This window comes from Centrocercus urophasianus, unplaced genomic scaffold (genome assembly GCF_019232065.1).
Source record: "Centrocercus urophasianus isolate 14NV4802_14NV808 unplaced genomic scaffold, USGS_Curo_1.0 seq_42, whole genome shotgun sequence".
Lineage (NCBI taxonomy): Eukaryota > Metazoa > Chordata > Aves > Galliformes > Phasianidae > Centrocercus > Centrocercus urophasianus.
In genome coordinates, this window is record NW_024885000.1 from 1,633,711 (window position 1) to 1,649,548 (window position 15,838).

At 42.6% G+C, this 15,838-nt stretch overlaps 1 protein-coding gene across 1 annotated transcript; it reads left to right on the forward strand.

Annotated features, from left to right (window-relative positions):
* The first annotated feature begins 457 nt into the window (after positions 1–457).
* RSBN1 (round spermatid basic protein 1) lies at positions 458–15,785 on the forward strand. Its single transcript, XM_042833483.1, has 7 exons — positions 458–537; positions 2,777–3,632; positions 8,977–9,114; positions 9,514–9,656; positions 10,315–10,482; positions 11,594–11,702; positions 12,078–15,785. The coding sequence occupies exons 1-7, from the start codon at positions 458–460 to the stop codon at positions 12,537–12,539; spliced, it is 1,956 nt and encodes a 651-aa protein (XP_042689417.1). The 3' UTR covers positions 12,540–15,785.
* Positions 15,786–15,838: the final 53 nt, after the last annotated feature.

Below are 15,838 nucleotides of genomic sequence, written 5' to 3' on the forward strand. Positions count from 1 at the left end.
CGGCCTCCCGCACGGGCGAAGGCGGGAGGAAAGGAAACGGCGCTTCCGTGCGCTGGGAGCGCGGTGTGTGCGGGCAGCCCGAGCCGCGGCCCGGCCCGCTGCTGACCTACGGCGGGTCGCAGCTCGGGGCCGAGCGTGGAGCTGAGGCTCCGTTGGCGGCTGCTGCTGCTCGGAACTGCCCTCGGTGTGGATCCGGAGTGCGAATGCTTCCGAAGCGAAGCCTTCTTCCTGCTAGGCTTGCCTTAGCAGAACTGAGGAGCAGCTTGTTGTTTCTTTACTAAATGCTTCAGAGTTTCACTGTTAAGAATCTGTATTTAAGGTTTTTTGTTTTTTTTTGTGTGTGTGTGTGTGTGTGTGTGTGTGTGTGTGTGTAGTACAGGATAAGTGTCTCACAGATTAGTGGTAGTAAAAAGCCTCTTAGGAGAAGCAGCACGGGTGGGATGCAGCTGTAGTGAGGATGATGCGCTGTGAATTCTGCTTCAGGAGTGGATGTGATGGTGTGGTGCTGGGGAAAGCTGGAATGCAGGTGCTTACAGAGTGAGGTCTGAAGTGTGAACTCCAGCTGTAGTGTCTGAAGAATGGGCAAAACTGTTGTGGAGGTAACGATGGTCTTGGTTACAGAGGCACTGCTGTGTGACTGTGTGAGCACAAGTGCCACTGTTCAGTGCTGCTAAACCTCTGTTTGAATGGTGCCTGTGGGACTCTGCTGGCTTGATGAGTGCTGATAAACTAAAGGAGTATTCCTTCTTTGATCGGGAGTGCCTCTGTATGTCAATTCTAATCCTGCAATTAAATGAGACCTCCTTTAAAGAAGACTTAAATGCTCTTTATAATTACCATCTAAATTCCAAATTTGCAAAGGAAAGCTGTTTGCTAGCTGAGAGTCTGAAGCTCCCCATTACCTGTCCCAGACTGCACATCTAGTGCATTTGGAGAGGGGGCTGTTGTTTCACTCCAGCTTTTCTTCTCATATCTAATTAAGCTGCCTATTTGTCTGTATTGTTCCTATATTTGGCTGTAGATGACAGTGAGCATCTCCAGTGTTTTTGCTGGTGTTCCAAAGTGCAACGTGCATATCTGTTATTAGGGAATATCTTCAAGCAGGGTGGTACTTTCAGTGAAAACTGGTGCATATTTGAGTTTTTCAAACCAAATATCAAGTTAGAGATGTTTAAGATACCGTTAACATCTAAAAATTATGAGAAACATCAGCACAGAAGTGTTCCCAGCTGTGCAGTCTCGTGAAACTCTTGTTTAGGTTCAACTTGGACTTGGAATCTCTGGGCTCCCCAGAGATGAGATCTGAGCTCACTCTTTACAGTTGGAAAAGCAGAACCTGTACTTGAGAGCATAGTGAGTGAGTGAGATTGTGCATGCTTAACTTCTGAGACCTCCAGAGAAGCTTACTGAAGGCGCTGGTTCACTTGAGTTACTGAAACGACTGGTGCTGCCTTTCTGCTCCTTGTCTTCTCTAGTAGTAATAAAAAATAAAGCCACTTGCTTCTTGTAGAATCTGGGGCATAACAGCAAAACTTGTATTTCAGGTCCTAAAGCAATTGTATGGAGTTAGTATATTAAGCAATCAACTATTTCTTTCATGAGAAAGGCTGCTTGCTACAAGAGGCTGTTAAGAAGGTCAACCATCTCCAGTACAGAGCTCAGAGAGCAGAGCATTAATGATACAGTTAAATACCATGGTGAAGCTAACTAATTGAAGCTGCATGTATTTGTTATTACAGCTTTTCTCCTAGGTGACTGTAGTGTGTTTTTTCTCTAACTTCAAATACAGCAAGAAAAGAAAGGAAATATAAACTATAGCTTTGTGTACAGGGGAAATTTGATTAGCATGGAGTTCTGTGCTTAGGAAACTGGAAGAGCTTCAGCTATTGCGTGTCCTGGTCAGATATTGCCATCAGCAGCAGATTGCTCTGATGCCTGTAGCTTATCCTGACAATGTGGCACTTTAGGTTTTATGTACATCACGTTCTTTGATTCAGGCAGATTAAAATCTGAGCAATTCAGGTTTTGTAGCAGCTGGACCAGCAGATTCCTATCATTGTTACTTGCCACGTTGTTCGAAGTATTTGTAAGCCTGAAAGATAAGCAGTTAAGCTGCATGTTGCTTGACAGATTCTCTACATTCATCTCTTTAAGCCTTTCAGCATTTTCAAGGTTGATTAACTTCAAAAAACAAACCAAAACTGATAAGTCAGTGCTTTTTAGCTGACAGTTACCTGTGAAGCAAACTGGTGCAAGGTAACTGAACACACGGATGTGATTGTTTGGATACTTTGTGATACCTGTTTGTATTACAGCTATCCCTTTATATTTGACTTTATCAATTTCCACTCAGCTGAATATGAAAACTTTACTTAAAATATCCTGTTGCCCAGATATATCAGTTCTTTAATAGGAAAGATCAGTGGCCAGAGGTGTTTTCTTGCCAGAAAGTGAACTGCTCCAAGTATTTTTTTTTTCCCTCTAAATGTCAGTCATGCTCATATCTCTTCAGCTGCACTGTTTTGTTTCTATATTTTTGTCTCCCAAATCAGGCTGGTATTCTATAATGAAAGTGTGATGTTTAAATGTTATGGATACTTGTTTATCCTCTTCCTCTGCATGGCACTGCTTTAAATGTCAGGAGTTATTAATGTGCATCTTAATTTAGATGCTGTGAAATATGTACTCCTTTCAAAAGTTTTTTCTAACAAATTTATTACAGATGGAAGTATTTCTGAAATGTTAAGCTTGAGGTTAGGGGGTTTCCTTAATTCAGAGCTTTCCTTAGGAAGGGATGTGCTGTGTTTTTGTTCCATTATTTTATTCTAAGTCAAAAGACAAGGTGTTACCGTTGGTCAATCTTTGTGGGAACAGATAATGGTAGGAATTGCAGTCTTCGTTCTTTTTGGGTGAATGTGCTGCAGTGCAGAACTCTAATCTTCTCTCTGTTATTGCTGCTAGAAACTCAAGATGAAAATGGCAAAACCCAACGAGCTGACAGTCTTATTATGAAGAAGATAAAGAAAAAAAAGAAAAAGAAACATCGGGAAGATGTGAGGGGCAAACGTCTGAAGATGTACAACAAGGAAGTGCAGACAGTGTGTGCTGGGCTCACCCGCATCGACAAAGAGACTTTGTCTCAAGGACAGTGTGATAACTTAGAAATGAACAAGGAATCCTTCAGGTATCTTAAGGATGAGCAGCTCTGCAGACTGAATTTGGGCATGCAGGAGTACCGAGTGCCCCAGGGAGTACAGACACCGTTTGTGACACACCAGGAGCATTCTGTTCGCAGCAGCTTCTTGAAAACTGGCACTAAATTCAGTAACTTCATTCACGAAGAACATCAGTCCAATGGTGGTGCCCTGGTCCTTCATGCCTACATGGATGAACTCTCATTTTTGTCTCCAGTGGAGATGGAGAGATTTGCAGAAGAGTTTCTCGCTTTGTCGTTCAGTGAAAATGATAAAAACGCAGCTTATTATGCTTTGGCCATAGTACATGGAGCAGCTGCTTATTTACCAGACTTCCTGGATTACTTTGCTTTTAATTTCCCTAACACTCCAGTGAAAATGGAAATTTTGGGCAAGAAGGACATTGAAACAACAACAATTTCAAATTTTCACTCTCAGGTAAGATCTGTTTAAAAGCGTGTGAGTTTCACAACCTTGGATGTGGTTGACCTCATTGATCCAGAGCAGGGATAGCCTAAAGTAGGTGAGGCACGTGTTGTTTTTATTCTAAGCAGATGGAAAAAATGATTGCTTCTCTGCCTGCTCAAAGTTCCTCCGTGTGCACAGGTAGCTGGTGAATCACACCTGTGGCACTGCTAACCCTCACCTTTCACAGTTCTGTAGTGATTTTCCTGCAAGCTTCTGATCTTTTTCTGAGCTTGGAAGAATACTGACACTGAAACCGCAGACGAATGTGTGTTAAGAGTTGCTTAGATCACAGATGCTAAGGTTACTTCCCCCCTGTCAGTAGATCAGTCTTTGTTTGCAGTAACATTGATTTTTAGGTTTCTAAGTATCTACTTTTTAGGTTTCAGTGTATCATGCCTGAGAAGTTGTTTTCACATCTGTGGGTCTGACGGGGGTGTTAATTTGTACTTGCCTTCCAATGTCAGATGGCTGGAATACTCTTAATAGCCTTTGATTTAAGGCTTTCACTTTATGTACTGCCTTGATATTGATAGCTTCAGCCTATCTTAAATCTGTAGAAGTAAAACCTTTTCATCCTTTGTTTAGAGGATAAAAGCTTAGTTCTGAAAGCTGGTCTCTCAGGGCTCAAGCTCTCAAGATATCTCATGTGACTTAAATGCATTCATCAGTGGCATTTAAGCTAAATATGGGATTCTGTTAAGAAAAGCCCTTACCTTTGGCTCTTGTCATCAAGCTTGGAAGTATCTGTGACCGTTCAGCAGTGCTATGGTTTGGGTGAATTTGTAAGAGATGGAGTAAAACCTCCTCTTTCTCAGTCTAGCCTGAAAACTGTTGCTTGCTTCTGCTACAGTGCTTGAAAGAAGTTAAGATCCTGAATATTGGATCACCTGTTGGGAGGAGGAACTGGGAACTGTATAACTTGCAGTAATCTGGGTCTAGTGAAGGTTACCAAACACTTGTGTATCAGATTTGCATTGGAAAACTGGTTACTGCCTTACAAGGTTATTGTATGGTAACTTGCAGAGTATTTGAATACTTCCCAGCAGTTACAGTCACCATTAAATCAGTAATTATACTGCTTAGCTTATGAGTGTTTTTGACAATGGAGAGCTGCTGCAGCACTCACTTCAGAATAGCTTTGTGTGAATAAGAGGCTTCCTTGGGTTACAGGCTATGCTGGTATTCAGTTAATTCTATTTTAAGCACTCTCTGAACTCGATTGAGTCAGACGTTAGGTTCAGTTGGGTTGAAATGCCTCTCTAAGCAGGTCATGCTGAGCTGGGTTTAATCTCCTCTGCCTGCAGTGTGTTGGTGTGGTTCACACACTGAACAAATGTGTACAGCAGCGTAAGTTGTCACAGCTCTTAAGACAACTGAAATACGAGTCTTTGGAGAGTGTGGGTAATGCCAGAACATGAAGATGTGTTTAAGCTGATGGATTAAACCACGGTAGCTGCATTCTGCTGGAACTTTCAAGCTGGCGTGTAAGATTTATTTGCGGATGGTCCAAATGCTCTGCTTAGGAGAGCAAGGGGAGGATAAGGCAGGTTGTTCTGCTTGGCAGCCTAATTTGGCTAAGTTTCACTTTTGGACTTTCCTACATGAGGAAATGTCCCATACAAGTGTGCTGTAGAATGGTAATGTTACACCTGTGCAGACCAAGCATGGCCCAGGAGTGTTGTGTACTCTGCTTTCAGCTGAGGATGCTCAGTTGAGTTGCCTCAGCTTTTATGGTGAACCTTCTGTATGCATGAATTTGTTTGCTATACTGAACCAGGCCTTGGGCTTGAATGGCATTCAACTGTTTCTTTTACTGGTTTAGAGAAAACGAATATTGTTAGAAAGCATCTCGAGTTCCAGGTAAGGACCTGAATCTGGAAGACTTTACTAAATCTAATGATCAGTTCCTTGGCAAATTGAATTCCTCTGCTGTCAGGGCAGTGAGGACAGTACAGATGGAGTACTTAAATCACTCCAGTGTGTATTTATACTAGCTCGTGTTTGGGTTTTGTACGTTAAAGTACTTAAGCTTGAATATTCTCTGGATTTCTCCTGCTGGTGTTGGCTCTGGCTTATCTGTTTGAGTACTTACATGCTAAAGCTGAGCTTTAGTTTAAAGCTGTTCAGTTACACTAGGAGCTTTCAAGACAGTGACTTGTAAATTCCTTTGCATAAGGGCAGAGGAATTGGAATGCTCTTAGCAGTGCAGCTGATAGGCACCCATACTCTCTCTGGCCGTTATCTTACTACATCTGCTAAGTCTGCAGAATGAAACGTATCTAACCTTCACAATCCACTCCTGCTTTTTTCTTCTCCAAGAAGAAACTGATCATTTTCCTTGTAGGGTCTGTAAGGATTCTCGCAAAAGAAGGGTTTGAGAAACAGTGGAGGAAAGAGGAGGAAAGAGCTGAGGGAAAAATCAGATTTCTCTGTAAGCTGATATTGCTTCTGGGAAGGAGATGGGAGAAGCAGCCAACAGGTGATAGATAATAGGAAGCTTTCCTACTCCTGCAGCATGCTGTCAGAAAAGGTTAAACTGTCCTTGACAGCTGTGGCCAATGAACCATCCTGCTGTTGGATGGCTGCCCCGTTTTAACTTCTCTTACTGCTGGAGGAAGCTCTTCATTCAGAAAGGGTCATTTCTTTCTTTTTTTAACAGAAGCTACCCAAGTATTAAAGAAAAACAGTGCATCTGTACTGCAGATGTGGTGTATCAATTAAAAGCAATATGAACAGTGCCTGATGCTCTTATTGATGTATCTGGCAGGTTGTAGACAAACATAACCCCTGCTGTAATGGTAGAGAATGTCACACTCTCCTCCTTCCTTCTCCTTTGTAAATAGAAAGCCTTCTTGTGTTCTTTCTTTTTATAGCAAAGTCTTTGTGTGGTTGGTTTTGTAGCTGACTTGATGCACTGAAAAATCACTGTACCTGGTTCCTGCTTTCCCTGAAACCACAGAGAAACTTCTCAAACATTTTAAACTGATGAACTTCTTCCCACTGTGACTGTGGGGCTTGAAATGAGTGCAGCAGCCTGTCCAGGCCTGCACTGAGCTGGCACATGCTTTCAGCATAAACACAGGCTGACTTTAATCCAAGTGTACATATTTGTTATTAAAAACCAGCTAAACATAGAAGTCCAACATTTCTTTCAAGTATTTTTATCTCCTTTCAAGCTCTCGCATTTCTTTTGTATCACATTCCACTTCCTTTAAAAAAAAAAAAAAAAAGGCTTTTTTGGTTTTTTTTTTCTTTACAAAATTTAATGTTTTTACAAGGAAAATCCTGTGTGTGTTTTCTCCTGATTCATTTTGACTTTCATGACAAGCTCCTGTGAGATGTTAGTGAACCTCAGCAAGTCATGTCAACAGAACATAACTCGTCTGGAAGTCCTGTCTCTCACTTGCCTTAATGGCACGAGGCAGTTAACTGTAACTGACTTGAGGACTGGGGCATTTTAGTCCTTCGTTTTCCTGTGGCTGCACAGACCTGGGATAACACTGGTTTGTTTCAGCTGAGATCATTCTACCTTTACCAGTCATGTTCTAATAGGATCTGGGGACTTAACTTGAACTTAGGGCAACAGCCAGAAAGAATTAACAGGTCTCCAAAGACAGTGCCCCAATCAACAACAAACAAACATAAAATCTGTATCATCAGAAGCTGACAGTGTGTGCTAATTCAGCTTCAGGTGGTGTAACTCAGTGCAGTGTTCCTTTGAGTGACCTGGGATGCGAAGCTCCACCATCCAGGTGGAGGTGATGTGGTGCAGCTGAGCTTAGGGCTCAGCAGCAGAGCTGTGAGATCAGCTCCTGCTTCTCACTGAAGTTCTTATTGAAGGCTTTTATTGAAATGTGTCACTGCTACCAACTGTATGTGCACGGAGGAGGAAGGAGCGAGCTGAACTTCTGTACTTGTGCAGAATATCTGTGGCTGCTGCTAGAGGACAAAATTGCAGCAGTAGCTGTAACTTTTATCTCGCCTAATTTCCTTTTAACAACTTCATGGGATATTTAATTACACCTGATTTGTTGGCTGGAAAACTGTAAGAGCAGACACTTCACACGAGGTTACTTCATTCATCCATCTGTGGTGCACAGGATACCTTCTGTAACTCCATCAATAAATGGCTGTGAGAAACAAACTTAGTGTTGTCACTTGCTCTCCCAAGGAAGGTTTTGTGATGACCTCTTGAAGTGGGTCCAGAGGAGGGCCACTAATGATAGAGAGCTGGAGCAGCTCTCCTGTGAGGAAAGGTAAACTGGGCTTGTTTAGCTTGGAGAAGAGAAGCTCCAGGGAAACCTCACTGTGGCCTTCCAGCACTTGAAGGGAGCCTATAAACAGGAGGGGGAATGGCTGTTTACGTGAGTGGATAGTGATAGGACAAGGGGAATGGTTTTAAACTGAGATAGAGGAGGTTTAGATTAGATATTAGGAGGAAGTTTTTCAGCCAGAGGGTGGTGAGGCACTGGCACAGGTTGCCCAAGGAGGCTGTGGATGCCCCATCCCTGCAGGCATTCAAGGCCAGGCTGGATGTGGCTCTGGGCAGCCTGGGCTGCTGGTTGGTGACCTGCACACAGCAGGGGTTGGAACTGGATGAACAGTGTGGTTCTTTACAACCCAGGCCATTCTGTGACCTGAGAACAGGGTCTGTGCTGCAGAGGATGTAAAACAAACCTGTGAGATTCAGGTGTTCCTGGTCATGGCTGTGTTGGTAGGTTATATTACAAACAATAAGCCTTGGTAAAGATGAAAACTGAAATGTGCATCTGACTCTTGATTTTTAGTTAGACCTCTCATTTCCTCAGTTTATTCTCTGATTTTTATGCACTGTAGCACTCTTTGCAGAACCATTAAATGCAGGAACACAGGTTTTTCACTGCAGTAATAAGGAGAGGACCTGGGGGATGTTAGAGTTTGAAATGCTGAAGCAGTACTCAAGTGCAGTGATTAATAGTTCCAGCTTCCTGGTGAAAAACTGAGTCACAGTAAAGCTTTGGTTGTCAGTTTTCTCACGTCAGCCTGGAAGTGTTGCTCCTGCATTAGGCAAGCACTCCCTGGTTGTTATTCAAGCAATAGAAGCGTGTCCTGTTAGTAGTTTAAAAAGGATTTATTTTCTCTTGGGATACCCTGCAGACACAGACGTCCTGAAGTCCTTGTGTGCTCCTCAAGGCACCACTAATGAAACAGATGGAGACAAGCCACGGATTTGGATGAAAACTCATTGGTAGCTTAGTGTATTATATTAGAAAACTGTAATTTCTTGTAGCAGCACTGAACGTGTGGTGGTGTTTTTGTCTTTCTGGTCCTTCAGGTCAATCGAACGTACTGCTGTGGAACCTACAGAGCAGGGCCCATGCGGCAGATCAGCCTTGTTGGAGCAGTGGATGAAGAAGTTGGGGACTACTTCCCAGAATTCCTGGATATGTTGGAAGAGTCCCCATTTCTGAGAGTAAGCAGGAACTTGTGGTGTTTACTTTAAGTGCATCATTAGGTGTTCAAAAGATTGCTAAGATTCATATATTTTCAAGTGATTAGAAACCTTAAAAGTGTTTTCCCCATTGATATCACTGGGGCTCCTGAGGATGGAGGTGCACTCTTTCCTGTATCCAAATGGAAGGTATGAACAAACTGGCTATGGTTCTGTAAATCACTCCAAAGCTGATTATGATTTACACTATCGTGTATCAGCTACCCAGTTATCTACTTCCCTGAAAACTGAGTTTGAAGTTACCTTGGAATATATCTTACTTCATAAAGAGTGTCAGCTTTGGTAGTAAGTTTGAACGAGGCATCATTTAGTTTTTCCATCTCACCCAGTGTTTTTTCTCCCTTTTTTTTCTTTTTTTAGATGACTTTGCCCTGGGGTACTCTTTCAAGCCTCAGGCTTCAGTGCAGGTCACAAAGTGATGATGGTCCCATAATGTGGGTGAGACCAGGAGAGCAGATGATCCCAACAGCTGATATGCCAAAATCGCCTTTCAAACGGCGCCGGTAATCCTTGGCTTCTCTTTCTCTCTAAAGGAAGAACACTGCAGTTGTGTTCTTCGGACTCGAGAACAACACCTTGATGTTTTAGATGTAATTAGTTCTTCAGCTCTCTCAAGCTTACGTTCTTCATTTTCATTTCTGTTTGATTAGCTCAGTGAACTGAGCTGAATGTGCAAATATCACGTTGTAGATTTATCACTTGCGATTGTAGTTCTGTCACTTCTCAAAGTAATGTGGCCTTCATCGGTGCTTCCTTAGTGTTAAAACCAGTTCTCACAGCCCCCAGGAGACACTTCAATCCTTCAGCTGATTTCTGGAGGAAGAACTAATTTGGGGAGTTTAATGCTCAAAAACAACTTAGATCCTTAAACCTCTAGAGCTGTATTTTAGTGTTAGTGCTATCACAGGAAATGCTGTGGTGTGTAGATGTACTTTCTGTCTTTCTCAGATTGTGCTGTAGAACTGATTTTAGATGAAAAATTGGAAGCGTGTTTTGATGGGATTCGGTCTTTTGTTGTCAAATAACCAGAGTGAAGGAAATGCTTTGGCCTTTGATTTTGAAACCTGCAGCATACAGCATGTAAAGATTACTTCAATACAAGCATTTGTTTTTCTGAGCAGTTTGCCACAGATCTTAGTGTGTCTTTTAATTATGCTACAGGTCAATGAATGAAATAAAGAATCTCCAGTACCTACCTCGGACCAGCGAGCCCCGTGAGGTTCTGTTTGAAGACAGAACAAGGGCTCATGCTGACCATGTGGGTCAGGGGTTTGACTGGCAGAGCACGGCTGCTGTAGGTGTTCTGAAGGCTGTGCAGTTTGGGGAATGGTAAGTGCCACTGAAATGCTACTGCTGTAATGGGAGGGGGCAAATCTCAATGTTTTCTCCCTGAGAAGAAAATCCATTGGGGAAAAAAGGCTAATTAAAGAAATTGTCTAAACCCTGTAATGAAATAAATGCCGTCTGTAGCTTGAGAAATGTAAGGCATATGTCTATTATATTTCTCTCTTGTTGAGGGAGTACTGAAGTTGTAACAAGTTTACAAAAACATTTATGACATACAGAGTGAGCCTCCAGGTACCACACCTGGACTGTGGCTGTGGCTGTTCTTTTCCTAAACAGCTGTATTAGTGCTACTTTTTGTAGACAGCAATCTAGGAACTCAATAATGGACTTTAAAGCTGCAGTGTTTTCTCACTCCGTGTGCGTGAGGTGTTGCTGTTGACCTTACACAGAAACTCTAGATTTGCATAGTTATTTCTAACAATTACTGTAGATGAGAGAATCACAGCATGGCCTGGGTTGCAAAGGAGCACAATGCTCATCCAGTTCCAACCCCCTGCTGTGTGCAGGTCCCCAACCAGCAGCCCAGGCTGCCCAGAGCCACATCCAGCCTGGCCTTGAATGCCTGCAGGAATGGGGCATCCACAGCCTCCTGGGTTTTTCATAATAGTTTTTAATAGCATCATTAGCAGTACTGCTAAGTTTTCATATGGAAAAACACATGCCAGAACTTCTTTTATCTGGTTCACAGCCATTAGATTAAAAACCAGCTGATTAATATTGTCCTCATTACAGCTTCAGGGTGCCACATGGTTACTCTGCGTTTTTTCTTTTATACAATGTTATTTTGCCTAATCACAGAATAAAAGAGTGGAGGCGAATTGTAGCTCCAAGATACTTTGGTGTACAGCAAATGTCAGCCTCATTTTCTGGCATATCAGTATGGTATTTGTCCACCAAATCATTGCTTCTGTTGTATATGCATTAAAAAAAAACAACTATCTACAGACTGTGCCTCCTTTCTGATACAGCATGCATATCTACTGAGGAGTGATGAGACTTTGTGCCCAGTAGAAAAGAAAGTAGTTTGTTCAATGAAACAATCATCTATAACTGAAGTTCTTTATAAATCCTTGCACTTCTCATCTCTTTGTAGGAGCGACCAGCCTCGTATAACCAAAGATGTGGTTTGTTTCCATGCTGAAGATTTCACTGATGTTGTGCAGAGACTTCAGCTGGACCTGCATGAACCACCGGTGTCACAGGTATTTGAGCTTTCCTACTGACAGCACTTTGTAGGAAGCTCGACAGTTTTCAGGTTCATTGTGCAGCCACCCCTTCTGTACCCCTGTGGCCATCAGTTCTCAGCTCCCTTATGCAGTTTTCCTTCCTCTGTTTCCCTTCTACCAAACTGGGATTCCTGCTCTGAGTCACACGGCGGTCTTCTGTTATTGTCATGTCTGTAGTGATGATGATTGGTGGCCCTCAAAGAACAAAATTCTTGTTTAGAAAAAAAAAAAAAAGAAAGCTTCTTAAACAGAAATGTGATGCAGATCCAAAGTATGTTATTTTAGGTGGGTACTGAATTATTTGCCCTGAACAGAGTCCAGCACTAACTTTACCATCTTTCCTCCTCTCAGTGTGTTCAATGGGTGGATGAAGCCAAACTAAACCAAATGAGACGGGAAGGCATTCGCTATGCTAGGATTCAGTTGTGTGACAATGACATCTACTTCATCCCTAGGAATGTCATTCATCAGTTCAAAACAGTGTCAGCAGTCTGCAGCTTAGCCTGGCACATACGACTTAAACAATATCACCCCGTGGGGGAGACTTCTCAAAACACAGAGAGCGATTCAAACTTGAACAGTAGCATTCCTGGAAAGACAGAGCCCAGAGGTGAAGCCCGATGTGTGAGTGTTAAAACAGAGTGTGAAGAACCAGGCATAGAAATGCAGCTTACCACAGGGATGCTCTCCTCCTCTGTTGCTTCGCTTTCAGGACTTGTGCAAGCAGATCAGGTGGCCCAGCCCCTTCCAGGTTTTAAAACAGAGTCTGATCAGCAACACAATCCGCAGGATCATGCAGTCTCTTCTGTGTGATATGTATATAATCAAACATTTTTTAACTACTTTTTAAAATTTTGATGTGAAGTTATAGTTTTATAACTGGCTTATGTTTTATTGGAGAAATCTTGCCTATAATTCTATAAAGAAAGGTGACATTCCAAAATGTCAAGCATATCTTTTTTACACAGATTATGCAAAATTCAAGTTGTATTTTAACCCCTTAGTACAACCTGTAACAGTGGTCTACCACTTCTTTCTGTTTAACTAATGAGATATTGAATATCTCCTCAAAACCAGAATGAAATTCCTCCAGGAGCATAAAATGATTTAACTCTACTGCTTGGTGTTATCTCCCGATTTTTCACTCTCTTCACCAGAAAGTGATGCTTTTGTAGAAGACTTGTAGGAACTTTCCCCATCACAATTTAATTGCTAGGAAAAAAGAGAAAGCACAGCACTTTTGTGGACAATTTGTGAAATATTTGGTGTCTGTTGTTGACGCGGTTCATATGCGAGTTGGTTTCTAAACGAGCTGTAGGAATTGCTCTGTATTTCTTACAGATCCTACAAAGGTGATCTGTAAATCCAACTGAAGGCAGTGTCTGATCCTGTTGAAATGCCATGGCTTACTGACCTAACGCTCATCATTGCGCTGCTTGTGCTACTTGGCGCGAGGGTTTTGCTCCCAAAAGCTGCCTCCTCTGGATGTAATACCAGTGTGGAAGGCAGAGAACCTGTTGGTAGACTTGTGGAGGAACTTGTTATCTTTGAGCACTTTAAGGCTTTCAAATGCTAACCGACTTGGCAGCTTGTTTTGATCGGGTCGTACTACATGTCCAATGGAACCACACTTTCCCTTGTACTGATGCACTTAATATAACAGCGTTGGGTTGGTGACTGACTTCCACCATCAGAATGTCCATTTTCTAGGAAGCTCTGTATTACTGTTTCACAATAAAAAGTATTATGGCATCGGACTGCTGTTTCCATGTGTAGCTTTTGGGTGCCCAGGTACTGTGGAAGAATCAGTGGTAGGTGCTGAATACTTGGAGTGTCAGCTCTCAACAGTTCTTGAACGACCTTTCAATATTTCTAAATGTTAATATGTAATCTGTATTTGACTTTCACTCACCCCATTTATTGCTGCCCTTTCCGGTCACTGAAAGGAACGATCCTGTCCCTCTCACCCTCTCCCTTCCCCCTACCCACATTTAGAGTACAAGTTGGGTTTTGGTGCAACTCAAGCTGTCTCCAGATGGCTTTATCTGTTCTCATCCTCACCAGGGTAGGAAAGATTTGAAACACTATGTTAGAGTAGACAAATGCAAAGATGCTGTGTTAGTTCTGGACGCATCTTTTTAATATCAATTATTACTCTTCTCTTTATAAGGGTCTCTAAAATATGTTACTCTATTATAAAAATTACTTTGTGCAATATTGTTTGTGTAGGCTTTTATATACATATTAGCACCTCAGTGTAGAGGTCACTATTTTAAACTGATAGAAAGAAAAAATCATCAGATGATACTGCAGTGATTAGTTAGAGCCTGTATTACTCCTTATGTGTATGTATGTATTGTCTTCGGTACAGAAATGAGGACTAGGAAATATTTCAATTTAAAACTAATTTACAGATTGAAGTGGTAGTGACTCGTTTAGTAATCTGTGTAAATAAGGTGTTAGAATGGAAAGCTTTTATGATAAAATGTGATTCATGCAGGGGTGTAATTTAATCTTAGCAGAAATCCTAGATCATCTGGACCGGTTCGTTAACGAGCTGTCTGTTCTCTGGTGGGTTTTTTTTTCCACTTCTTATGTTGAGAGGAATTTCATAGCTTTAAGGGTTGTGCAAAGTAAAATTCCTCACAGGCAATAGTGGTTTCAGTTCATCCTTCATGTCTGAAGATCGTATCACCTGAGGGCGTTCTTTCCTTTTAAGAAGTCTGCTAGTCTTCCAAGTGCCCGTTTTCCTTCTCTCACGTGCTGTTCTGGCCGTGTCAGCAGGGCAATGCGATGCAGTGAGGTTTTGCTCAGGAGCTGACAGAGCTGCAGGTACTCCAGTGATCCCACAAACATACCTTTAAAGGCCCAGTAACACAGATTAAGAGCCCCTTGCACACTGACCTGTCTGCTTTGTGTTTGAGGCAGAATGAAGGGAAATCAATTTGGGAATCCTTGGTGTGAATTCTGATAGTGTCTTCTAAATGGATAAAGGCAGAAGATGGGAATGGCTTGTGTTTCTTTTAGAACTGCTGTAGTGAAATCTGTGGGCGCTGCCTGAAATATCCCAAAAGTTCCGGGATGTCTCTGGTTGGAGGGATGTGCCCCATAGCATCGTGCTCTCTCCATGCTCAGTCACTGATAACATCTGTTTAATAGCACACTTAGGTTTGTTCTCAGAATGTGAAGCATAGGAGGGAGCTGTGCCAGAAGCGATAGCAGAATGCAGATTGTGGGTGAGGTTCCGCTGAGCTCCGTCCTCTCCTTCAGATGTGCTTTGGTCACTTTGTGCACATCTGACACCGCCTCTTTGGGAAGCTGGGATGCTCAGTGCAGTGTTCTCAGGGGATTTATTGGCTCTCTTCATAGGCACAGATGTCACCATACGTAAAAAAGGGCTGTGTTCTGTACGCTATCAGCTCTCCTCACCCCTTACAGTGGGACAGAACTGTCAGAGCTTCTACTGTGGGCAGAAGCTCTCATCCATCACCTGGCACAGCCGGCTGGTTGCAGGTGCCGATTCAGGGAGGGATCCAGCCCCAAAATCCCAACTTCAGAGCTGATGGGGGGCAAAGCACACGGCATAGAGAAGGCGACCTGCTGTGGCACTCTCGAATAGTTTAAGGAACTTCCAACGCTTCTGGTTTCTCTGTACAACGTGTGTAGCAGTTTCCGTGTTGCTGTTTTGTGATTAGGTTTGATTGGCAGCTACGGTTTTCTGTGGTTAATTTACGAAGCCTTTGCCGACCGAGGACGCGTCCCATTGCCTGGAAGGCTGTTTGCTTTGTGCGGCCTTAGCGTATTTATTGACATTTAGCAAGTGTTTTACGGAGGTTTTTATACTAAGTCGTGTACGCAGGTAAAGCTCTAAAGCCTCTCTGTGAATAATCCTTACTGCGGTGCGTTTCTTTCAGTAGCTGACTGTACCCGTGTCCGAGCTGTTTCTTTGTAAAATAGTCCAACGGAATGCATAGAAAAAATAATAATAATAATAATTTTTTTTTCTTTCCTCCCTGTAAAAAGTATTTTTTTAATAAACAAAGTCTGATTTTTGTCCTTTACCGTTTGGACGCGTCTTTAATGCGGGGCGGGGCGGCGGGCGGTAACTGCGG

Excerpts from the sequence above, each read along its gene's own strand:
- RSBN1 (XM_042833483.1), top strand. The coding sequence starts at position 458 with ATGATGCGCTGTGAATTCTGCTTCAGGAGTGGATGTGATGGTGTGGTG. Across the intron at positions 538-2,776 it reads GGAATGCAGGTGCTTACAGA|AGCTTTCCTTAGGAAGGGAT; the intron begins GTGAGGTCTGAA and ends TCCTTAATTCAG. Across the intron at positions 11,703-12,077 it reads ATGAACCACCGGTGTCACAG|TGTGTTCAATGGGTGGATGA; the intron begins GTATTTGAGCTT and ends TCCTCCTCTCAG.